Consider the following 25,633-nt stretch of genomic DNA (forward strand, 5'->3'; position numbering starts at 1 on the left):
GCCCAAGGATGCTTGAACACACTGCAATCTTTCCATCAAACCATGAAATCTGAGCTACGTTTGCATGGGACATTGCGTGTGAATTGGCTTATTTACAATCTGGGAGGTGATGCACCTACCTGTCAGCTCACTAGAGACAGGAAGCACCACACTGTGGGGCTGCCTTCTGTATTTATACGTTCTCTTCTCCACTCCATGTAAATAACTGCATTCTAAGCATGTTGTTGGCTTAATTTCTGAAAATGCATATTCTCAGCATCTGGCCCTGTTCCTAAAAGTTCTAGCTACTTAAAAACAACAGTTGTCATAGTCCCTATTGTCTTTTTCTTTAGGTTCTGCTATATTAAGGATTTTATATATATGTAAATATTTTATATATATATATATATAAAATCTTACTAAAATATGCCAAGCATGCTTCTTGTCCTGGTCATGAATAGCGTTTAGAACGAAACATTTGTATAAAAAGTTGGCGCATCAACTTGTCAAAAATATTCGGGGTAAGGCACAGTTTGAGGTAAATTCAGATTTAGACCCAAGACATTTCTTTTGGGACCCAAGACATTGTGCCAGTGAGAAAAAGAACTACAAATCAAATGAAAACACAGATGACCAACAAAATATTTTGCTAACTAGCTAAAGTATCCTTTTAATGGTAACTAAAGGAAAACCGCACTTAGAAAAAAATCAGTTCTGGGGCACCTGGGTGGCTCAGCTGGCTAAGCGTCCGACTTCAGCTCAAGTCAGGATCTTGCGGCCCACAAGTTTGAGCCCAGCATTGGGCTCTGTGTTGACAGCACAGAGCCTGGAGCCTTCTTCGGATTCTATGTCTCCCTCTCTCTCTGCTCTCCACCTCCTCATACTCTGTCTCTCTCTCTCAAAAATAAATAAAATGTTAAAAAATAAAAAAATAATAATAAAAATTTAAAAAAAAGAAAAAAAAATCAATTCTGACATACTGAAAGTTGAACACCATACAAGTATTACTAGAATGTGGGAAAACATATCCAGAGAGATGAGAGAATGTCTGATAAATGCCAAGGGGCTCTTCTGTCACATAAATACCCAAAGCCCAGGGGCGCCTGGGTGGCGCAGTCGGTTAAGCGTCCGACTTCAGCCAGGTCACGATCTCGCGGTCCGTGAGTTCGAGCCCCGCGTCAGGCTCTGGGCTGATGGCTCAGAGCCTGGAGCCTGTTTCCGATTCTGTGTCTCCCTCTCTCGCTGCCCCTCCCCCGTTCATGCTCTGTCTCTCTCTGTCCCAAAAATGAATAAACGTTGAAAAAAAAAATTTATAAATACCCAAAGCCCAAAGACTAAAATGCAGCCATGTCCCATCCCTGACCCCGTGATAGAAAATTATAAACAAAAGGGATACTTACCACAAAGGGGGTTGGGGTTATATCCGAAAAGAGGTACACAGGAATCCCTTGGGTAACAAATATGGTTGCAGCAAGTCGGGCAAATCTGGAAATGCAGTGTGATGGGGGAGAAAGGAGAACAGGGCTGTCAGGACTGTGCATGACAGTGAAGCAGGAAATGAATGCCCGCCCTCTTCTTTAGGTCCATTTGTTATATTTCCATTGGCATAGAACATTCAAGCTGGAGGAATCTTAGGAGTCGTCTCGTTCCACCCTTTTGTTTGACAGACATGGGACTAAGGCCAAGGAAAGCCAGAGAAGTCATCCCACGTCCAACGGCCACACAGCAGCTAAGCCAGGGCTGAGCCCAGCAGAGGGCAATTCTGCCCCCGTGGGACGTCTGCAGTGTCTGAGACATTTTTGATTGTCACTGGGGACTGGGGTACGTGCTACCAGCAGGCTAGAGGCCAGGGATGTTGCTGCACATCCTATAATGCACACAGCAGTCCCCAACAAAGAATTATCCAACCCAGTATGAAGTCACATGTCAACAGCGCAGAGGCTGAGAAATCCCAGTCTGAAGTTATCACAATCCAGCATGAGCTACACAGACTAGCATTTGATTAGATGTTCTCATAAAACGTAAGGCATATTGACATATATATGTGAGTGTGCATGTGATGTGTGTGTGTGTGTGTGTGTGTGTGTATACACACATATATATATGGCATATATACATCTTGGCTCCATTCAGTCGTTTAAGAAAAGATTCATTTTTAATTTATTTTTTATTTATTTAATTTTTTATTTTTAATATAATTTATTGTCAAGTTGGCTTACATACAGTATATATAGTGTGCTCTTGGTTTTGGGGGTAGATTCCCATGATTGATCGCTTACATACAACACCCAGTGCTCATCCCAACAAGTGTCCTCCTCAATGCCCATCACCCATTTTCCCCTCTCCCTACCCCCCCCCCAATCAACCCTCAGTTTGTTTTCTGTATTTAAGAGACTCTTACGGTTTGCCTCCCTCCCTCTCTGTAACTACTTTTCCCCTTCCCTTCCCCCATGGTCTTCTGTTAAGTTTCTCAAATTCCACATATGAGTGAAAACATATGATATCTGTCTTTCTCTGACTGCCTTATTTCACTTAGCATAATACCCTCCAGTTCCAACCACATTGCTGCAAATGGCAGGATTTCATTCTTTCTCATTGCCAAGTAGTATTCCATTGTATATATGAACCACATCTTCTTTATCCATTCATCAGTTGATGGACATTTAGGCTCTTTCCATAATTTGGCTATTGTTGAAAGTGCTGCTGTAAACATTGGGGTACATGTGTCCCCATGCATTAGCACTCCTGGCTATTTGGATAAATTCCTAGTAGTGCTATTGCTGGATCACAGGGTAGTACTATTTTTAACTTCTTGAGGAACCTCCACACTGTTTTCCTGAGTGCCTGAACCAGTTTGCATTCCCACCAACAGTGCAAGAGGGTAAAAGAAGATTTAAATCTTGGACACTGACATTTTTCTCATCTTCCATGGTGGCTAGCCTAGGGCAGGACACAGAACTGGGCATTGAATCTTTCTTCCAGCTTGCGGTGAAATATTTTATCACAATAACTGAGCAGTTTTCTTCCAATGAACTACATTATACCATTACAGGATTAAGCAACCAGATATATATTCATTCTCTCCCCAAGTATTTCTTGAGGACCAGCCTTATCCAACACTCTTCTTGGAGCTGGGTGGGCACAAAGAGATCTCTGTGCTTTAACAACTCAAGTGTTAAAATTCTTAGGATCCACAGAAACACAAAAATGGTTTTGACAGTTAAAAAAAAAAAAAAAAGGCTCCATACAAGGAGACTCATAAAAAATAAAACTCAGCAAAAACAATATTAATAAAAATCTGAATTAAGTCTAAACTTCATTTATTAGAATTGAAGTGACTTGACATGTTTATCATGTGTTCTGGCTGCTTTTAAAGGCACTGACTTAAAAGGAGCAAGGGAGACACTCAGCATATACGTTACATATACAAACTAAGTTACAGATCTGCACAAGAGAGATCCAATGTGTTCTCTGCATATGCTTGACAGCTACTGTTTATGTTTCCCACCAGATATTTAAAATTGGAAGATTAAAGAATAAATAAACAGTTCCTTACATAAAATTCTGAGACCAATCATTTCTAGCTCTTTAAGAAGTTTCCATTTACTCATCATGAAGGTTTTACCAGGTATTGGTTTAATATTTATGCTACAAGTTCTAAACATCTTGCATGTTGTAGGTGATCGAGAGCGACCCTGAGCTCCACTCCATCCCATCAAACACTGAGACGTGAACCATAAACTCATATGGCAGTCACTTCAAGGAAATGATATGGCTCCAAGGCCAGAGCAAGAGATATCTGTAACTTCACTGATAACGTGAACATGTTTGAAGGATATATCAACCAGAAGCAGGATAGTCAGCCTAAAATGAAGCAATTTCAGAAGCTAAACAGGCACCGTTGGCCACATACGTGCACTGGGTGCGCTCTGGCTGGAGGATGTAACCTGCCCCTGGGGCCAGGAAAGCGCATGCTTATGCCCTAATTCTAACTGTAAATTCACGAAGTGGAAACTGACAAACTGATATTCTGGCTGATACTACATCACTCTCTTACAAACACAGGGCTAGAGTTTCTCTCTTGCTTTGTTGACAAAAAACACATTTTTGAGCCTGCAGCTTAAAAGCAAAAATCTTACGTCATTCTGAGTTCAGTCTGGTGGCTGGTGTCATCTAATCTTATGCCCTGGCTATGCTCCCCTCCTCGAAGCTGCACATTGGTTCCCGTCAATGCTTCTCTCTTAGATTAGAAACTCCTGATGGGCAAAGATTAGGACTTTATGAACTCATCCTGCACTATCTAAAGTTATGGAGACTTTTCATCAATATTAAATATTTGTATGTTCTTCCAACCTCAGAAACTACTAATACTCTTACTCTGGAGTGACAAAAAAATTCATCACAATAGGGGAAGTGTTCAAGTAAAAAAGGGAGTCGAGAGCAGCGGTTGGCAATCTGCAGCCCATTTTGTAAATGAAGTTTTATTGGAACACCACCATGCCCACTCAGCATGTATAACCTATGTCTGTGCTTGTGCTCCACGCCAGAGTAGAGTAGTTGTGACAGACTGTGCAGTCCACAGTATGTAAAACGTTTACTACTGACCTTTTAGAAGTAAAGTTTGCTGACCGCTGGTGTCAGCTTTGTTACACTGAAATTGTGGCTCCTTCTCTCACGTCATGATCTCAGAGCACAGAGATAAAAGTACACTTTATAGGCTGTTGTGACAATGAAATGAGTAAACACCTGAGGGCCTAGTTCATATTCAGCACTCAAATAACTGCTATTCCCCTCATCACCATCATCATCTGCCTTTGGCTACAAGAGGGTCCCAGTGGTTTGGAAACAATATAAGAATGCAGCTTAAAGCAGGTGTTCAAGAATGGGAAGAAGCTCCTGTGGCTTATGAATAGTGGAGGAAAAAAATGACATAAGAGGAAGAAAGCAAGAGGGAGAAATAATGTTGCCAAATGTCTTTCATTTAGATACATATTAACTTCTAAATTGTCTAAATAATTTCATTCCCTTAAATGAAAAACCAGAATTCTTAAAGTTGCAAGGCAGAACGGACTCCTTTTTATAGTTTAGCCATGTAGCTGACAAATGAATGTAAAGTGATTAAAAACAAACCCACCAAATACACTACAAAAAAAGGTTTCTTCAATATCCTTAAATACCTTCTGCTGTTGCCTCCACTTGGTGGATGAGCTCGAGCATCGAAGCTAATCACAACACCTCTTTGCTTCAGGTCACTGAATTGTTTTTCCAGGTATCTGCAAAATCCCTAAAAAATATCCCATGGATAATGAAACACACTGAACAATAAGAAACTAACAGCTTCAGTTATTGTCTAACTATATGTATCAGGTACTGTGCTAGATACTTAGTATCTATTATTGGTAACCCCCAGATCAGTTTTGCCAAGGAATCCCATTTTATGGATGGGAAAGTTAAGGCTCAGGGAGGCTTGCCGGAGCCATGAATAGCAGACACATGAATAGCAGAGCCTGGATTTCTGCCTGGGTCTAGTTGCAGGCAGGATTGTGCAGAGGTTCAAAACACACAGCATCTGTGGGCTTCATACTCCACTCTGCCACCTATGAGCAAATGACAAATCCCTTAATCGCTTGGTGCCTCAGTTTCCTGTTCTGTTTTCTAGGAAAACAACAGTACCTACCCCAAAGGGCTGTTTTAAGGATTGAATTAATATGCTAAGTGCTGACAATCCAACACCAAGTAAGCACTATGTGTTTGCTGTTATGAACATTATTTTTATTATTTTCCTTTAAAGTCTATATTCTTTCCTTTACACTAGTTCTAAAATGTCTGGGGACAGGGAGGTGTTTCAGACGTTTCAGCCTGCTCGGTAACATCAGAAGGTCAAAGAAACTTAATATGCTTTATAAGCTTTTGGCAATCATCTGGTCTAAACCTGTTCTACTTGTGATCTTGTTTTCTAGCAAGCCAAACTTTTATGGAGGCCTTATCAGTCTAATTGCATGGCATAGCCAATCATACACATAAAAATTGTGCAGAGTTTGGGCTATCATCATCTGCTTACAATTCACGGAACATGCAATTCCTGTATCTCAGTGTGTGCAATAACCTCACATCGATCTGAAATATGAAAGATTAGAAAACAGTGAACTTTGAACTCAATAGGTTTATATCACTGGACAAAACAGGTTTTATTACAGAACAAATAGAACTCTGGCTGATTGGGTAAGAATATTACTTATTTCACTTCGACTGCAGGAAGTCTTTTTTTTTGGTCCCCTCCCTTGAAGGAAGTCTTTTAAAAATAAATATAACTTATTTTTGGTAGGGGAGATACTTCACAGTTTTGTGGCCAGAGCAGTGCCAATTGAGAATACCTTCAGTTTTCCCCCAAAATATTGTGTTGGGCTGATCTTCTGAGTTTGAGTGATATAGGAAATAAGGACACATGTACGTTGGTTTTGTGGGTTTTCCAGAAGGTACTCAGATGCTTCTAAGGCTTCTGAGTGACAGCACCCTCTCCCCAGCCCCACTCAACCCCTGTCCTATGGCCCCAGTGTTTAAGGGCACAAAAAGCACTCAGTGTAAGCCCAGAACCCTCACAGCACCAAACTTCTTTAAAAAAAACTCTGGGGCGCCTGGGTGGCGCAGTCGGTTAAGCGCCCGACTTCAGCCAGGTCACGATCTCGCGGTCCGTGAGTTCGAGCCCCGCGTCGGGCTCTGGGCTGATGGCTCGGAGCCTGGAGCCTGTTTCCGATTCTGTGTCTCCCTCTCTCTCTGCCCCTCCCCCCTTCATGCTCTGTCTCTCTCTGTCCCCCCCAAAAAAAAAATAAATAAAAAAAAACTCTGAGGCTGGGGCAGCTGGGTGACTCAGTCAGGTGAGTGTCTGACTTCAGCTCTGGTCACGATCTCCTGGGTTCATGAGTTGAAGCCCCACATTGGGCTCGATGCTGTCAGTCTATCAGTGCAGAACCCACTTCGGATCCTCTGTCTTCCTCTCCTTGCCCCTCCCCCGCTTGCACTCTCCCAAAAATAAACAAATATTTAAAAAACAAAAAACAAAAAACACTGGGGCCAGCTGAGACTAAGGATTCGAGAAAATGGCTAAGGGAAGAGGGAAAGTTTATTCTAGAGAGGACTCAGTGTGGGATCAGGGAGGTTTTCAGAATTGAAATGTTATCAAAGGACATAATAAAGGAATTCTGTACGCTTTCAAAATCTCAAACTATGAGTGGTTTGTCCTGGGAATCCTCTTTCTCTGATTTTGAAACCACTCCTAAGACTTTAAAAACGTACCTGCTGATGTCATAAAATTGTCGTACATTTAAACATCCTTGTCTCCCATTATAAATGTTCCAGAGTAGGCTGGATAATCAGGTCAAAGTGGTGGGGACTGTAGAAGAAATTATCACAAGGGGTGGCTGGTTGAATCAGCGGACCTTTAAAGGATCTCCTCATTTCAGTTTTGTGGGATTCTTAACAATCACAAGGTCTCCTCTCAGAAGGGGCCAATTCCCCTAGGGGAGACGATGTGTGAGACAGGGCCTAAGACCTTTCTGAGGATAGATTTCATCATACTCAGAAACTAGATGTAGATGAATGTAGGAGAAAAGGCTCTGAGTTCATCTTGAATCCCTTAGAACCCCCTAGCAATTAAGCCTAATGGAGACGTAACCAACTGGACTTTCCAAAGACAGCCATATGGATACATCCCATTCCCTGTGCTCCTCTAATGGGACAGTGACATTCCTCCATTGAGAGGTGGGTATCTATGTGCCCTCTCCTTGAACAGGAACAGCCTTGAGTCGTTCTAACAAACAGAGCATGATGGGAGTGAATTCGTGTGACTTTCAAGGCTAGGTCATAAAAATCAATAGGGTTTCCACCTGTGCACACTCTCTCTGGATGCTGTCACTGGCTGCTCTCCAAGCCATACTGTAAGGAAGCCCGGGGCACACAGAACGTTCCAGCCCCAGCTTAGCTCTCAGCCAAAAGTCAGCAGTAACTGCACACGTGTGCTTGAATGAGCTCTCAGGTGATTCCAGCCTCTAAGCTGGCTCAAGGGATGCCAGGTCCAGCAGAGATGAGCTGTCCCGACTGAACTCCACCTGTATTATAGATGTGTGAGCAAAATAAATGTGGTTGTTGTTCAAAACCGCTATGTTTGGGGCGGTTAGTTATACAGCCCTGGTACCTAGAGCAGAGGGTGACTTTCCCGAGCGGCACGATCCCATGCAAACCATAAACTAGAACAGGATTCCCAGGCTCGCTCCATTCTAAGCCTTCCCTCCAAGAAGATCTCAGGGAGCCCTATGGCTTACAGAAATTTGTAGCCAGGGTTCCCATGGCATAAGTCCATACCCTTACACAAGACTTCCTTATTTGGGTTTCACTAGAACATGCTCAAGTCTGCCTTTTATGCTGGGAGATACGTGTAAGGTACACGTAATCATTAGTCATTTTTTCTAGCCTTTTTACCTTTCAGAGTTAAAGTCACCTACATTTTCTCTCTCTCTCTCTCTCTCTTTTTTTTTGAGAGAGAGAGAGAGTGTGCATGAGTGCACAAGTACAAGTGGGGGAAGGGCAGAGGAAAAGGGAGAGAGAGAATCCCAAGCAGGCTACGCGTTGTCCATGCACAGGCGGACACAGGGCTCGATCTCACAAACCAAACCGTGAGATCATGACCTGAGCGGAAATCAAGAGTCAGGTGCTTAACCGACTGAGGCACCCAGGTGCCCCAAAGCCACCTTCATTTTTAAACAAGCATATGTAGTTGAAGAAAGAGAATAATCTGTTCTTCATTCCCCTCATAAACAAAACTCCGGGTACTCCATCGGAGCTCTTCTGTTTCATCAAAGGATTCATGTCTATTCCTGGCAGTTGGGTGTAGACTCTGACAGTAAAATTCACAAATGAAGGCAAAGGAACTCGGCAGTAATTTCCACCTATACTACAAATTAAATGAAATAGAATCAGCTCCCGGGTACTCTGGTAGTTAGAAACACTTTTCAATGCTTGCACCTGCCCCACCATTGCAAAAGTTACAAAACCCTAAAAGTCATCAGTTTAGCAGGTGGATTGGCACTGGAATGAAAGTTCCACGCGGGAATCTGTCTGTTTGAGTCACACTGTTATATCTCCAGAGCGTGGCACAGAGTAGGCATTCAATAAATCTCTGCTGAATGAAAGGAAGAAAGGAAGGCTGCATGATTTTTTTAAATGTTTTTATTTATTTTTGAGAGAGAGAAAGCGCAAGTGGGGAGAAGGCAAAGACAGAGGGGATAGAGGATAGGGAAGCGGGCTCTGCTCTGACAGCAACGAGCTCGAGCTCGATGCTGGGCTCGAACTTATGAACCGTGAGATCATGACCTGAGCCAAAGACAGACACTCAACCAACTGAGCCACCTAGGCTGTATGAATTTTGTATGAATTTTGAATTTGTATGAGTTTTGTATGAATTTTGAAACAAGTTACCCCTTTAACCAACTGCACAAGCCTTACTTTACTGAGTAAATGTCCCTGTGCCTTGGCAAACCCACAAGACCCGGCCATAATTAAAACAAATTAGGTCCCTCAAATGCAAAAGGAGCCTGGGGTTATATTAACTGAGGAGGCTTAATGCCTTAGTAGTGTATCTATAGAAGCAAACCAAAGGCCAAGCCTGTAAATGCCTAAAGGTTAAGAAATTAAAACCTAAGGACAGCTAATCACAAACTGCCTGCAAGACATTCCCAAATAAGGCAACCACTCCCAAATCCGCGAATTGCCTTGCCTTGCCTCTTCCTCTCCTATGTAAGTCTTTCTTCCAGCCCCTGCCAGTGGGACGCTAACTACTTCCGGTTTGGCACTGACCAATTCAAACAGAAATGAACTCTTTTTTTTTTTTTTTTTTAAATTTTTTTTTTTCAACGTTTATTTATTTTTGGGACAGAGAGAGACAGAGCATGAACGGGGGAGGGGCAGAGAGAGAGGGAGACACAGAATCGGAAACAGGCTCCAGGCTCTGAGCCATCAGCCCAGAGCCCGACGCGGGGCTCGAACTCACGGACCGCGAGATCGTGACCTGGCTGAAGTCGGACGCTCAACCGACTGCGCCACCCAGGCGCCCCAGAAATGAACTCTTAAAACGTTTACCATGCCTCAGTTTTATCTTTTAATGCTGGGGATGTGTTAAGAATGACCAAGAAATATGAAAATGTGGTACCTGTGTAGTCTGGATGATGGTCAAGCCATTCATACGAGAAATTCCTGCTCCCATTGGGGCTCGAAGGCCAGCTGTCCCGAACTCCATTCGGGCCCCAAAGCATTTTTCTAGTTCTTCTTTATTCCCATCTGCAATTAGTTGTTTCACTGACTCCAAAGTTAAAGGATTCTGCAAAACAGAAATGTATACAACAGACACAGCCAGCTGAAGAGCAGAATAAAAAATCTGAAATATATATTAAAAAAAAAAAAACACACAGTGATTGAACCTATAGAGGAATAATGTATATATCTGAAAGATACATATATATGTAAATATGTATACATATAAATATATATACATACATATATATATATTTGAAGAGCCATATATATATGGCTTCTCAGTTTTGCAATTTGAAATATGAGTACGTTTTTTTTATTGTTAAACACAATGTTTCATTAGTTTCAGGTGTACAACACCATGACTCAATTTTTTAAAAATTATAATGTGTGATACTGTGATATGATAAGAAATACTATTTTGGTTTTGTCCCCGGCTCCTAGAACAGAGCTTCTAGAACCCTTGGCATTTCCTGAGAGGCAGGGGTGAGAGTATCTTTTGTTATTCACAATAAGCGCCTACAAACCACACCGGGAGTTTATGCTAATAGTGACTCCTGAGGGTGGGGCTGGTTGCCAGGGGAACCAGCTTGGGATTGGTGGGCTCGGAGATTGAGTCCACTCACCAGTGGCCAATGATTCGATCCCGCCTAGGTTAACAGAACCTCCACAAACTCTCAGCAACTGGATTCTGAGGCCTTCCAGGCTGGTGCACACTTGGGGTGCTGGGAGGGCAGCATCCCTGGAGAGGGTGTAGAAGCTCTGCAGCCCTTCCCACACACCCTACCCTATGCAGCTTTCTCATTTGGCTGTTCCGGAGTTGTATCCTTTATAATAGAACTGGTAATAGTAAGTAAAGTGCTTTCCTGAGGGCTGTGAACGGTTCTGGTAAATTATCAAACCCGAGGAGGGGGTCTCGGGAACCCCTGATTTATCACTGGTTGGCCAGGTGACAACCTGGGGCTCTGGACTGACATCTGAAGTGGGGGTAGTTTTGTGGGACGGAGCCCCTAAACTCAGAGAGGGAGGTCTGTGCCGACTCTGGGTAGTTAGTGTCGGAATTGAGTTACATTGTAGGATGCCCAGTTGGTATCCATGGAGAGTTGGAAATTAACTTGCTGTGGAAAAACCACACATTTGGGGTCGGAAGTGTTGTGAGTATAAGAAAATAGTTTTCTCCTTTATTTTTTTTAAAAAATTCTTTTAATGTTTATTTATTTTTGAGAGAGAGAGAAAGAGTATGAGCAGGGGTGTGGGCGGGGGCAGAGACACAGAATCCGAAGCAGGCTCCAGGCTCCGCTCTGTCAGCACAGAGCCTGATGCAGGGTTCAAACTCACAAACTGTTAGATCATGACCTGAGCGGAAGTCAGACACTTAACCGACTGAGCTACCCAGGAGCCCTGTTTTCTCCTTTGTAATATGTTATTTTTTTTGCCCATCAAGGCAAGTGCTTTCGGAGAAATGGAACGAACACATGGTTTTGGGATCTAACACCCAGAATGGAATGCCAGTCACATCATCATGTACCAACTCTGTGTACTTGGGTAGCCTACTTAGCTTCTTGAATTCTCAGTTTCCTCATCTGTAAAATGGGAACAGTCTAGAACCTCCTTTACAAGGTGGTTTGGAGGTACTTTACATCAAATTAATGTAAAACATTTTTCTCTGCTTGGCATTTAGTTCATTTTCTTCCCTAATATCTTCAAATTTCCCCACAGAGTTGTGAGATTATACAATTTAAATCAAAACCTTACTGGAGCACCTGGGTGGCTCAGTCAGTTAAGCGTCCGACTTCAGCTCAGGTCATGATCTCATGACTCCTGGATTGGAGCCCCGCGATGAAGGGCCTGCTTGGGACTCTGCCTCTCTCCCTCTCTCTCTGCCCCTCCCCCCGCTCAAGCTTTTTCTCTTTCAAATAAATAAACAAACTTAAAAAAAATTTAGTATTGTCATGTCATAATTTGTACAATTCTCTCAAATGTGACGCATGCAGTGGGTGCAAGAGACAAATAACAAAAACCCCAATTCGTCGATGGGGATCCTCAGAGGTTAAGTGACTTGCTTGAACATTGATCTAGTGCTTTTTCTATTACATGAACTGTTTCAAATAGATGCTCATAGGAACCATTTAAGTTCATTTTACATTGCCCTATTTTCTTTGTACAAGAGTTGCAGAAAATGTTAAGAATGGAGGAAAACGACAATCACATTAATTCCACATCAGGTTTTTAAAGTAAGACTTCAGAGGAACAAGAGAGTAAGCACTTTATCTCACAGTCACGATCCAACTAAATGAACCTGCAGCCAAGATATGCCATGCCATTAAAATTTGAAATGCTATTGCAATAAAACCTTTGCTTTCTGGAATGGAACCCACATTTCCACATTGTTCTACCTTGATTAAGATCAAGTAAAACCCCACTTTTTGGGTTAAGAGCCATAGCCGGTGATCCTAGAGCACCATCTGAGCAATCAGATTGTCAGGTGCCCTCAAGGAAGGGCTCAGATCTGGCACATTAAAGAGGTTCAATAACTATTTGCTGAGTGAATGAGAAAACACAGACTTTAAGGTCACACCCAATATCCAGTGATTCCCCTGTGTACAGGGTAGATTTGGAAAATGCCACCTGGCCTTTGATAGCCATCAAAGACCTAATAATAGCCTGAGAGAAACCAAAGGAGGCAGAGAGAGAAGAATACAAAAGCAAGAGGGCGGCAGAGATCAGAACCGGCCCTGAGTGTGACTAAAGCTGACAGCCGAGACACAGGGGATGAAGGCACAGTGGAAATGCAGAGGGTGCCTGCCTTGTGCAGTGTGCTGTGTCAGGCCCCCTGCACCAGTGAGGGAGTGGACAGGGTCAGCTATACAACGTGGGGGAATCAGACCAGAGGGCTTGCAGTGCCTTTGGTGGGCAGGACGTTCCCCACCCGGTGTCTGTCTCAAACCAAGGAAGACACTGAGACAGGAAAAAACAAGCAAGAGGAGCCATAGAAATTAAAAACTAAAAAGGATAACATCCCCTTTGCCTCTACCCAGCGAAGTACTCTCTCTCCATATACAGATACAAGATCTTGCAGAAGTTAGGTTTTGACTTCTTCAAAGAGAATGTTTCATGGGTTTAAAACACACGATCAATTATGACTTTAAAAGGATTCTACCCACCTCAAGTTACGAAGTTATCACAAATGGAAACATTTTCCCCTCCCTAAAGAATTACCAGGCTGTCTTTCCAGAAAAAGAAAAGCCACCCAAGGAGTTGCCAATAGCATCCTGGGCAGGATGTGCTCACATTTCAAGTACAGGGGCCCCAGGGAAGGAGGAAGGCCTGGCCCCTGCTGACAGAGCTTACTTTCACCCTACCAGTATTTTAGGTGTCTGCTAAGACCAGTGCCCTGTATCAGGCTCTAAAAACCATGTACGTTAGTGGAGGAGTGGACAGGCACGGCTGTATAACTTGTCTGGGCCCAGTGCAAAATGAAAATGTGGGACTCCTTGTTCAACAAGTGAATTTCAAAACAGGACAGCAGAGGATCCTACCAAGTGCTGGACCCTCCTAGAACAGGGTCGTGCCACCCAACACATGTCCTGCCTTCGAAGTCAGCCCTGGTGGGCCAGACATTAAACAAATACACTTACAAACAAGTTTTTGTGGGTTTTTTTTTTTTTTGGTTTGTTTTTTGTTTTGCTTTGAGCAATGCAGACCAATTAGGGAGACATAATTTATCACTGGTTGCCAGGGAAGGCCCCTCTACATAAATCACATGTAAGTTCAGGCCAGAAACAGGAGTAACAGCTTGAGAAACAAATTCAGCAGAAGAGGAAGGAACATCCCCGGGAAAACAAACAGCCTGCCCCAAGGGGCAAGTAGGAGAGTTAAAGAAGGGAGGAGGTGCTGTCTGCTGCGGGGTCTCTTTGCTCCTGCACCTAAGAGAGTGAACAGGAGAAAAGCTAGCGGTGCTGTGCTCAAGGAGTTCCCTTCTGTCATTCCAACAAAGTCGGAGACCCGAAGAAAACGCCTGAACCAGGCGGGCCCAATCAGGAGCACGCACGTTCTCAACCAAACACCTGGGAGAGGTGGATGGGAATACTGCTCCCTGCAAAGTTCCCAGGAGCAAAAGGAATAGGCTGGACGGAACGATTCTGGGTTTCTGGGGATGCACAGCGTACTACTAAAGGACGAGCCAGCGGTCCGAGTGACGCGGGCACGCGGGCACGCCCCAATTGGACGCGGCCCCAGAGCCCCGCCGAGTTCAGATCAGCTCGGGCTAGCTCTCCCTCTCCCGAACTTGGAGCCCCAGACGGCCAGAGGGCTGGCTTTGTCCCGGGACAACTTTTCAGGGCTTGCCCCGGCTTTGCCACGTGCAGGCCAAACACAAGGAGGCCTGGCCACCCCAGCTTCCTCCTCTTCCGTCTTCCCGCATTTGATGAGAAAAACAACTTAGTCTTTCTGGGTTGCTGCCAAGTCATTTTACTTTATAACCCTGCTCACACCCAGAGGGATTTCCGCCCCAAGTTTTCCTTTGCTTTTCCCGGGGCATCTTTTAAATAACCACTTAGAGTTCAGCCCAGGGAAAAGTTAGTGACCGCCGCCCTAACCACCTTATACTGGGTGCTTGCTACCCTACCCTCTCTCCGGCCCCCCGGGACGTCATACCTGGGACGGAGGACTGACCTTGCCCCGGCTCTCTGCATACCGCCCCCCTCCCCTTGAATCTGTAAGTAATACAACCAGTGAGTGGCTCTACTTCCTTTGTGTGGATGTATTGCAACCGCGCCTTGCATCAATATGCCCCGGTGGGTTCCACTTCCCCAAAGAGGAAGCCCGGCAGCTGAGGGAGCGAGCTGTGGCCTCAAGGAGGTGTCTCCCAATGACAGGTTGTAGCGGTCGTAATCTGCATATTCATAATTCGGTACTCCACCTCCGTTTCTCCACCGGCCGTGGGCCTTGCAGGTGCGAGCGGCCGGAGGGAAGGAAGCTCAGGCACCCGCACTCCCCGCAGGAAAGGTGGGGGCTCCTGGGGCGTGCAGAGGAACCCCACTTCTCCATCCGACGCTCCCACACCCTGTCGTCCCTCACCTTGTCCCATCGCAGCCACCGCGCAGTCTCCTGGTCCAGCCGGGTGTCCATGCCGAGACCGCAGCCTCCCGGAGCCGCCGCCGCTGCCTTCCAGGCGCTGCCAGCAGCCCAGTGGGGAAGGACTGCCCTTCCGGCCTGTCAGGGAGAGGCCCAGGAGGGGCCGAGAGACGCGGAGGCGGGGCGGGGAGAGGCGGAGGCGGGGCCGGGAGAGGCGGAGGAGGGGCCAGGCCAGGCGGAGGCGGGGCCTGGAGAGGCGAAGGCGGGGCCGAGAGAAGCGGAGGAGGGGCCGGGAGAGGCGGAGGCGGGGCCAGGCCAGGCGGAGGCGGGCCGGGAGAGGCGAAGGCGGGGCCGAGAGAAGCGGAGGAGGGGCCGGGAGAGGCGGAGACGGGACTGGGAGAACGCGTTGCTGGGAAGGGTGTGTTTTGGAGGAAAGTGATGAACTCAGTCTCCTAGCAGTTTAGCCGAGTGCCTCCGCGTGGACGGGGAGTGGGGAGGGGGTGGGGGAGGAGGAGCTGGGCCAGATGAGTGGGTGGTCTGGGAGGGGGCCAGCGTAGTGGAGGGGGGGGGAGAGGGGTGCCCGGGGGTGGGGAGGGCGTTGCTGAGACCAGGCATGCGAGAAAGTCTTTATCATCTTCCTGAAAGTTCCTGAGGTCACCTCCATTCACGCAACAGCTATTCAATGAGTTCCTAGTGTGCGCAGGCACCTTGTCAGTGCTGGGACCAAGGATGAGTAAACTCAGATAGGAGCATAAAAGTTATGTAGAAATGCTGAGGGTCACAAATAAATGAGAAAATTTTGGAAAAAGAAGAACACAGGGGGAGGATTAACATGACTAGACGGTGGAACAGAATGGAGAGTGCAGAAACAAAATTACACATGTATACACAGCTTATTTCAGAGGTGACACTGTAGAGCAAGGTGAAAGGACTTTTTATTTATTTATTTATTTATTTATTTATTTATTTAATGGTGGTGGTCAACTGGATATCTAGGTAGCAAAAAGGAAAAAGAAACTTGAGCCCCTGCTTCATATCACATACAAATACTACGCATTCCAGGTCAGTTGTAGGTCTAAGTGTGAAAAGCAAAATGAAAATTCTAGAAACTAAGGTAGGAGTACATCTTCATTACTTTGGGATCACTAAACCATGAAGAAGATGCATAGAGTGAGCATGAAAAGGCATGTGCAAGAACGTTTCTAGCAGCATTATCTCTGATAGCCCCAAATTAGAAACAATTTTATGTCCATCAACAATACATTGGATAATACTGTGGTATGTTCACTCAATAATGTAACTAAATTGTGATTCATACAGCAATGAAAATGAACAACTGTTATACACATTATGAACAAATCTTACAAATATTAGGTTGAAAGAAGCCAGGCCTTCTCTCCCACCTCCCCCCACCCGTCCCCCACCCCCATCCCTCCAAATACTGGACCATTCCATGTATATGCCATGGTAGGATAGGTAAAACTACAGGGAAAGAAAAAAGATCAGTTGGTTACAAGAACTGGGGATAAGGAGAGGGGTTGACTACAAAGGATACAAGGGAATTTGGGGGTGAGGGAACTGTTCTGTATCTTGATTGAGGTTGTGATAAACACAGCTCTGTTTATGAAAACTCATAGGATTGCATACTCTAAAAGGTAAATTTCACTGCACACAAACTCATGGTACATATTTCAATTTTTATAAAGTTTTTTAGAAAGTTTTTTTTTAACGTTTATTTACTTTTGAGAGAGACAGAATGTGAGCAGGGGAGAGGCAGAGAGAGAGGGAGACACAGAATCTGAAGCAAGCTCCTGGTTCCGAGCTGTCAGCACTGAGCCCAACGCGGGGCTCAAACTCACCGACAGTGAGATTATGACCTGAGCCGAAGTCGGATGACCAACCGACTGAGCCACCCAAATGCCCCACATATCTCAATTTTTAAAAATCTTAATAATTAAAAACTTTAAAAAGGAGGCAAGATTAATCAATGGATGTCAGGGGAAGTGGTGACTTTAGGAAGGAGGAGAGTGCCTTCTGGGATGTCCGGACTGTTTTACTGACCCATATAGTGGGTGCCCACATGTGTTCATTTTGTAATAATTCACTGGGCTGACCTTATGAATTGTACATTTTCTATAGGTTCTATTTCAATTTTAAAAAGAAAACAAATATCCAGGATTTATGATATCTGTTTATAGAGACAGATTAATCATATAATTGTACCAGTTTCTACATAATTACAGACTGATACAATTGTTGGGTTGGAAACAAAGAAATTCCAGAAGGATGCTCATTAGGGGGCTGTCCTGCTCTGGGAGTCTTCTCTGCACACATGTGGAGACATGAGGGAAGGACACGGTTAATGTTGCAGGAAGCGGTCTGGAAAATGCTTTTCAGATAGACCCTGGGAGTGTGGTCCTTCTCCTGAACCAAAAGGCCTGAGAGACTGGAGCATAGGCAAATGGCAGTGAAGAAGGATGGGCAGACAGAGTGTCCCCATCTGTCAGGTTGTCTGCACATTGCCCTGCTTGGGGTTGTTTCATTCTCTCCCCCAGACCAACCTTCTTTCCAATCATGCTAGGACAGAAATTGCAGGACCCAGAGAATCAGAGACCAGGCAGTCTCACTTGCCCTTTGTTTCCCTCTCCTATGCCAGAACTCTTCCAGATGGTTGCTTCAGGGGATCTCTATGTGCAAGGGACTTCCCCAGAGTCTGCTGTAACTGAGATGCCCCAACTGGAAGTCTCTCCAGTTCTGATAATGATGCTGCTGTGATAATGATGCTGCTGGGGCAGGTGATTCCCACACAGGACCTCAAATAACATTTGTTAGAATAATTGGAGCAGGAACAGTTCGAGCCTCCTTGTTTTGCAGACGAGGGAACAGAGACCCAAAATGTAAGCATCCTTCTCCAAGACACGCAGCTGGTCAGTGACGGAGCCACGATTCACTGCCCAGTCTCCTGACTTTCTAATCCACCGTTTAATCTCCTGTTCCCTCAGCTCATTTCTGCACATGTCCATGGAAGGAAGTTTCATGAACTCTGGTAACCTGTTTCCTTGTGCTAGCAGCCAGCTGTGGTTGGAGAATAAACATTAACCATCTCTGGCATTGATAATGTTGGGTGATGCTTAAAATAATTTGATTTGTTTGTGCGTGTTCTGCTGCTGCCTAAGAGCTATTTCACACGTGGATGTCCTGTTTTCCTTGGAAGCTTTCCCAACTTCCCCAAACACCTTGTCAGTGATTCCAAAACTGACAGTTCCTTTGTATCCAACCCAGGAACAGTTATTCTAAAACTTCCTATTTTGGAAAGTTTAAAATATTTACTAAAATTGACCCCCATGTAACTATCACCAGGCCAACAATGATCATCCATGGCCAGTCTATCCACTTCCCCCTCCTATATATGTTGAAGGATATTCTCGACATCATATCATTTTATCTATAACTATTTTAGCATGTATCTCTAAAAGGTAAGGACACATTAAAAATAACCTCAAAACCATTATCTCACCCAAACTTTTTAAAGTTAAAAATTTCTTGGGGCACCTGGGTGGCGCAGTCGGTTAAGCGTCCGACTTCGGCCAGGTCACGATCTCGCGGTCGGTGAGTTCGAGCCCCGCGTCGGGCTCTGGGCTGATGGCTCAGAGCCTGGAGCCTGTTTCCGATTCTGTGTCTCCCTCTCTCTCTGCCCCTCCCCCGTTCATGCTGTGTCTCTCTCTGTCCCAAAAATAAATAAACGTTGAAAAAAAAAATTAAAAAAAAAAAAAAATAAAAATTTCTTAATATCATTAAATGTGCACTTAATATTCAAATTTTCAAGTATCTAGTAAGTACCTTCACTTTTTGTTTGTTTGCTAACAGTTTGCTTGAATCCGGAGCCAGATAATCTTGCCATTGGTTGGTAAGTCTTTTGTTATCTCTTTTAATCTATACGTTCTGCCTCTATTTCCTTGCAATTTATTCGTTGAATAAACTGGGTTATTTGTCCTGTAGGGTTTTGCACAATCTGGGTTTTGCTGACTGGAGTCTCTCAGCACCTTCCTCTGTCACCTGTATTTCCTGTAAATTCACTTCTTTATAATCTGCTCTTCAAAATGTCTCCCTCACTAGACTGTGAGCTCCTAGAGGTGTTTTATTTATCTTTGCCTACTAGGAGGTTACCACTGTAGGTGCCTGGTAAGTGGGTGAAGAAATGGATGAAGTCGCAAGGCTGTGTGTTCTTTCCTTATGTAGGAAAAGGGAAGGCACCAGAGTCAGGGCTGAATCTTGGTTCTCTGGGGAACACTGGGCAAACCACTTAACCTCTCTTGGCCTCGATTTCCTTATTTGTAAAACGAAGCAGTAATAGTGTCCACCTCACTGGGGGGATGTGGGTCTTAAATGAGGAACTACATATAAAATGCTTACTGTAGTGCCTTGCATAGGGTAAGCATTCAACAAGTGTCAGCTATTATTCAAAATACTGCGAACTTGAAATTCTGTATTAGTCACAATAGGCTAGGTCAAGCTGAAGGAATAAGTTAATCCCTAAATCACAGGGCTTTGTGAAACAAAGATACAATGATTTTTTTTTTTTCTTGCTCATGTTACATGTCCAGAGTAAGTTGGTGGCTGGTATATGCCTCACAGTCCCTCAGGGATCAGGATGCTTTCATCTTGTGGTTTCCTTCATCTCAATATGTGGCCTCTGCAGTTACCATGGAAGACAAGAGAAAAGTGTAGTGGCCACACAATGGCTTTTAAATGCTTCTGCCTGGTAGTGACACATCACTTCGACTCAACGTTTAATGAGCTAAAACGCATCATATGAACCCGCTTAATTGCAAGAGTGTTGGGATGTGTTGACTACCCGTGTGCCCAGGAAGGAGTGTGGATAGGAATGAGGCTTCATAGTCACTTCTACATGTTCTATGTTGCCTGTGATTGAATGTTAGCATGATCGCAAATATCAACGGTTCTGGGAGATTTGCAACAAGCAAGGAGTAATTCTCAGACAGCATTCACTTGAAATTTAGAACAAATCACTTAATAGAACAGTCTAGTCTCCTCCATACAATAGAATGCTCCTTTGTGATAGACATCAGCACGTGTGCCTCTCCTATTTTCAATCCTTCCATGGCTTCATAATGTACTTATCATAAAAAGTATCTTTTACCACGGGCTTCAAAGGTCTACTTAATCTGTCCCTGTCCTGATTTCCTGCCACATTTCTCACTGACTGCAATCAACAGCCATGCTGTTCTCTGTGCTGATACTTGACCATGTATTATTCTCCCCCAGATATCCTGATGACAATGCCCACATTTAATTCGGGCTTCTACTCAAATATCACCTTATCGGAAGGACTCTTCTCTGTAAAGTGCGGTAAATGTTTAACTGGCTCTCTGAAATAAAAAAAGAAAGAAAGAAAGAAAGAAAGAAAGAAAGAAAGAAAGAAAGAAAGAAAGAAAGAAAAAGAAAGAAAGGAAAAAACCGTGGTTAGTATTATTTGCCCATTTCCATGGTGTAATTATACCCGCCATGGCTGATTTCAAGCTACCGTGGCATCACTAAACACAGAGTTGGGAAGAAAATTTCCAACACACAGATATAATAGATGTAAATAAAGAGCATAGATGATAGTAACAAGTAGAAAAATAAATATAAATGGTGAGTGTTGAGTATTTATTACCTTTGCTTTTATTATAATGTATTTTTACTTATAAGGTTGCACAATTTAATTTATAATAATAGCTGTTTTTAACATCTGACCAGCAGAATTCCTAAAACTTTCGTAGTCAGCTCTGATGAAAGTGGTGAGAGCTGTTACCAGCACACCGTTGCCTCTCCTAAAATGGATCTCCCCCACTCTTATCCTACTTTATTTTTCTTCAAAGTGTTTATCGGTAGCTGCCATGATATTATACATTTGATTTTAATGTTGTCTCTCTACTCTGCTATAATTAAATTCTTTTTTGTCTGAGTCCCCAGCACTTAGGACAGTGTTTGGTTCATAATAGATGTTCAATAAGTATGTATTGAAGAATGAGTCATTGGGTTCCCTTATATTCATGAAGAAAGAAAAAAGATGGATTATAATAATAATACAAGTTACTCCCATACAAACCTTTTCTCTAAAACAAGCCAGCATTTCTGAATTTAAGCAAGAAAATGAAATGCTTGTCACTATTCCCTAGTGCCCCAACTTCAAGGTTGACAAGAGAATGAATAATAATCCGTCAATAGACTTTATCAGTGTACTCATTACTGGCCATAAACCTAAACAGAGCAATTATTTCTGCAGACCAGCTGGAGGTCAAAGGTCTTTCTCAGTGAAAAGATTTAAATATCTGTTATTTATGCCTATTTTCATTAAATAAATTCATGAAACTGCTTAGTTCCCTCTCATTACTTTTTTAAAATAAGTTTATTTATTTTTGAGAGAGAGAGTGAAAGAGAGAGTGCAAGCAGGGGAGGTGCAGAAAGAGAGAGAGAGAGAGAAAGAGAGAGAGAGAGAGAGAGAGAGAGAGAGAGAAAATCCCAAGCAGGCTGGCTCTTGAGGGGCTCGATCTCACGAACTGCGAGATCCTGACCTGAGCAGAGATCAAGAGTCGGAGGCCTAACCTACTGAGACACTCAGATGCCCCTCTCTGATTACTTATTTTAACAATTGTTTGCACGTGAATCCCCACTGGGCCTTCTGATCATTAGAAATTGAACAGCAGGCCTGGTTTGTGTTCCCTCACCCCAGCTTCTGCTTTCAAATTTTTCACATCTCTTTTTCCTTCTCAGTGGTGCCCAGTCTAGCACACCGCCCTCTACCCCTCACCTCTAACCTGTCACAGCGAGATAGATCTCAGAGAAAGAGTGGTTCATTCTCATTAGAACTTGGGTGACCAGTTAAGCATCGCCGTGTCCTTTGGCCTGAGGTATTGGGCTATTTGGCCAGGCATTGATGAGCCAGCAGGCTCAGGAAAGTGTTGTCACCGAACTGCTGCATGTCTTGGTTCCTGCCTTGGTCAGATGCAGAGATGCCCTGACCACATTGTCAGAGTCTGTGAGGGTAAAACTCTCTTAAGAGGTTTGTGTTTAAAAACTCAGGGCGCCTGGGTGGCTCAATCAGTTAAGTGTCCGACTTCAGCTCAGGTCATGATCTTGCGGTTCATGAATTTGAGCCCCCTGTCAGGGGAGCCTGGTTTGGATTCTGTGTCTCCCTCTCTCTCTGCCCCTCCCCTGCTCATGGTCTGTCTCTGTTTCTCAAAAATAAATAAACCTTAAAAAAAAAAAAAAAAAAAAGCTCAACACCCTCTAAACACTAACGCTAAAGTGCTAGTACACTCAGCTTGGGACTAAGCCTTAGACTAAAAAATGTATCCATCCCCCTACAAAGTGTTGAATTTAAGAGACTTACTAGGAAGGGAAATTTTGTTTTCTTTTTTCTTTTTTTCCTGAGCACCACATAATTCCTGGTGTTTCTGAGACATTACTGTTTTGTCAACTGAATATTGAGCCTCGCTTTTTTTTTTTTTTTAATTTTTTTTTCAACATTTATTTATTTTTGGGACAGAGAGAGACAGAGCATGAACGGGGGAGGGTCAGAGAGAGAGGGAGACACAGAATCGGAAACAGGCTCCAGGCTCTGAGCCATCAGCCCAGAGCCCGACGCGGGGCTCGAACTCACGGACCGGGAGATCGTGACCTGGCTGAAGTCGGGCGCTTAACCGACTGCGCCACCCAGGCGCCCCAAGCCTCGCTTTTTAAGCCAGGACCCAGAGGACCCACAGTTTCTGTTTGGGTAGCCACTGGGTAAATGGCTGTGCTCCGAATGAAGCCGGCTGATACATTGTGTTTTGCTTTTTTACCCAAATCATTTTGATCTACAATCTTCTCAACTCAGTCTGTTAATTCTACCTGCGTTAAAGTGGAATTTAGTTTGTACTGCTTGAACGGATAGCGTTAGAAAGGAGTCCCAAGAGCGTACTGTTAAAAGAAATACTGGTCTCCGATAAATTATGTTGCAAGGACAACCGACAAATCATTATTTAAGGTGGATAATCCAACCTTAAATTCCTTAAAGTACCACTGTTTTGAAGTAAAACAAAAACAAAAACAAAAACGTTTTCAACCTGTAAAGTTTCCTATACTAATCACTGTTCAACTTTTCTCAAATTCTCTTTTCTTTCTTAAATCAGTTAAGCTCCCTCACTCTCCCCTGCTCTTGCTCTCTCTCTCTCTCTCTCTCACTTTGTCTTTTCTACCTGTAGAGATTATACTATTTTCATAACCTTGGATTGAGAGTAACTTGTTCTGTGAGCGTTCCAAGACGAGCAAACGTTTCTAATAAATTTTAACTTGACAAACGAGAGATGCCTTGCAATACGGGAGTAGGACATGACGCTGAACATCACCTGATCGCTGACGCTGATCATGACGTTGGTCGCCTTGATACGTAAGTGCTTTGGATCACAAGCATGTTTCCGGAATGAATTATCCTCGCGAACAAAGGTTCTACTGTAGATCTATATCCACCCCTTACCATACAACATGCAGGGACTTCCTGCTGGAGGAGAAACTTCCCCTCCTCATCACTGTGTTGGGCTTGGCCATGTGACTTGCTTTGCTCTGTGGAATGTGGGCACATGAGACATGGGTCCCGTTTGAAAAACGTTTTAACAGGTGCCACATCTTTCAGGCGGTTCTCTTTCCCTCTGCCATTGAGCCACGTGTCCCAGATGGTGCTGCTGTTCAGTCTGGCTTTGACCCAGAGCCACTGCCGTGTAATGTGGCCAAGAGAGACACATTTGCTACTGTGAACCACGAGGGGTTTAGGGGACCATTCCTTATCACAGCAAAGCTGACTGAGTCATCCCAGAGTGACCTTTACCTGCTCTGAAGAGGACTGAAATAAGGGAATGTTTGGGTTTTAAGTCAGCCTAAGTTTTCCTGTAGCCTATGAAGATAAAACAATTCAGTAAAGGTCCGCAGATCATATGACCTTTCCCCCTGGATCACCTGCTTGATGAGGGACAATCAGGGCTTCCAGCCTCCTCTTAATGGCAAAAACCCCAATTGTTTCTCAGCCAACTCCAGGCACCACGTGCCTTAAATAACTGAAAAGTTTTGCTATTAAATTTTTCATGTTTGGCTTTTCAAAATGTCCTCTGACTAGCACACAGATAAATAGCTTATGCAAAAAAGCACGAATGAATTTTTTTCCACAGTTCTTGAATACTGGTAATGATCACATTCTGAAAAATGCTATGTCCTACTTTGACTTGATGAAATCTTATTAAAATGTGGCTTGACAACTGTAATTTGCTCTAGACAGGCTCCTTCTCAAATTAAAGGCTTAGATAATTATATAGTTGGACATCTAAATAATTAAAGGTTTTCAGTGAATTTTATCATTTCCGAATGTCAAATGTTCCATCGCTTAGCTTTATGTCTTAGCATTCACTTACGTGTTACGTACGCATGTATGTGTGTATAATTTTTTATAATTGTTTTAGCAATGCAGGAAAAGTTCCACACTCAGCTTTAAAACTATGTTTTAAAACATTATTGTGTCTCACAAGAATGTGCTAACATTGACTGGTTTAGTTTTCTCCGACATTGGTGGTATAAATCTAATACAGAGAAGGCTAGATGCAGGAACTATTATGATGAACAAGAAAAACAGAAAGGTAAACAACCTGAAACCACAGGATCAATCCCATAGATAAGCATTAAGATATAAGTTTTATTAATAGTAAGACCTGGATTGAGACTTTGCACCAAAAATAGCAGGTTGGCTATGTATCTCCTTCTCCTTCTTCTAAAGCCATACTAGGATGCAAAGAAAGGGACATTTTAAGAAGATATAAACCCACACGGACAAAGAGAATGGGAAGAGGTGGGAGACAGCAACAAATTTTGGAGGCTGGGAAGCCATTGGAAGAAAGTAACTGACTTAGCAGCCTTAAGAGCACTGAATCCTCAACTGGTGCAGAAAGCCAGGAACAATCTAGTTCAAAGGCAGAACCCCAAAAGACTCAGGAATTGGTAGACAAAGATGCTTCCGGAAGTAAAGATGGGGCTAAGAATAGAAAGATCAGTTGAAAGTGTATTTAAGAAGCAGTTAGATCTTGGGCACCTGGGTGGCTCAGTTGGTTGAGCATCCGACTGGATTTTGGCTCAGGTTATGATCCTAGGTTCGTGAGATCGAGCCTCACCTTGGGCTCCATGATGCACATGGAGCCTGCTTAAGATTCTCTCTCGCCTTCTGTCCCTCTCCCCCACTCACGCTCTCTCT

At 43.8% G+C, this 25,633-nt stretch overlaps 1 protein-coding gene across 1 annotated transcript in view; it reads right to left on the reverse strand.

Moving 5' to 3' along the window:
- PGM2 (phosphoglucomutase 2) overlaps positions 1-15,550 on the reverse strand; it is a 39,299-nt gene extending 23,749 nt beyond the window's left edge. Inside the window, exons 1-4 of the mRNA XM_045474285.1 lie at positions 15,361-15,550; positions 10,181-10,348; positions 5,157-5,263; positions 1,380-1,464 (exon numbers count right to left, since the gene is read on the reverse strand). Coding sequence (XP_045330241.1) covers positions 1,380-1,464; positions 5,157-5,263; positions 10,181-10,348; positions 15,361-15,411 — 411 coding nt within the window. The 5' untranslated portion in view covers positions 15,412-15,550. The remainder of the gene's footprint in view (positions 1-1,379; positions 1,465-5,156; positions 5,264-10,180; positions 10,349-15,360) is intronic.
- Positions 15,551-25,633: the final 10,083 nt, after the last annotated feature.

Source organism: Leopardus geoffroyi, chromosome B1 (assembly GCF_018350155.1).
Source record: "Leopardus geoffroyi isolate Oge1 chromosome B1, O.geoffroyi_Oge1_pat1.0, whole genome shotgun sequence".
NCBI lineage: Eukaryota > Metazoa > Chordata > Mammalia > Carnivora > Felidae > Leopardus > Leopardus geoffroyi.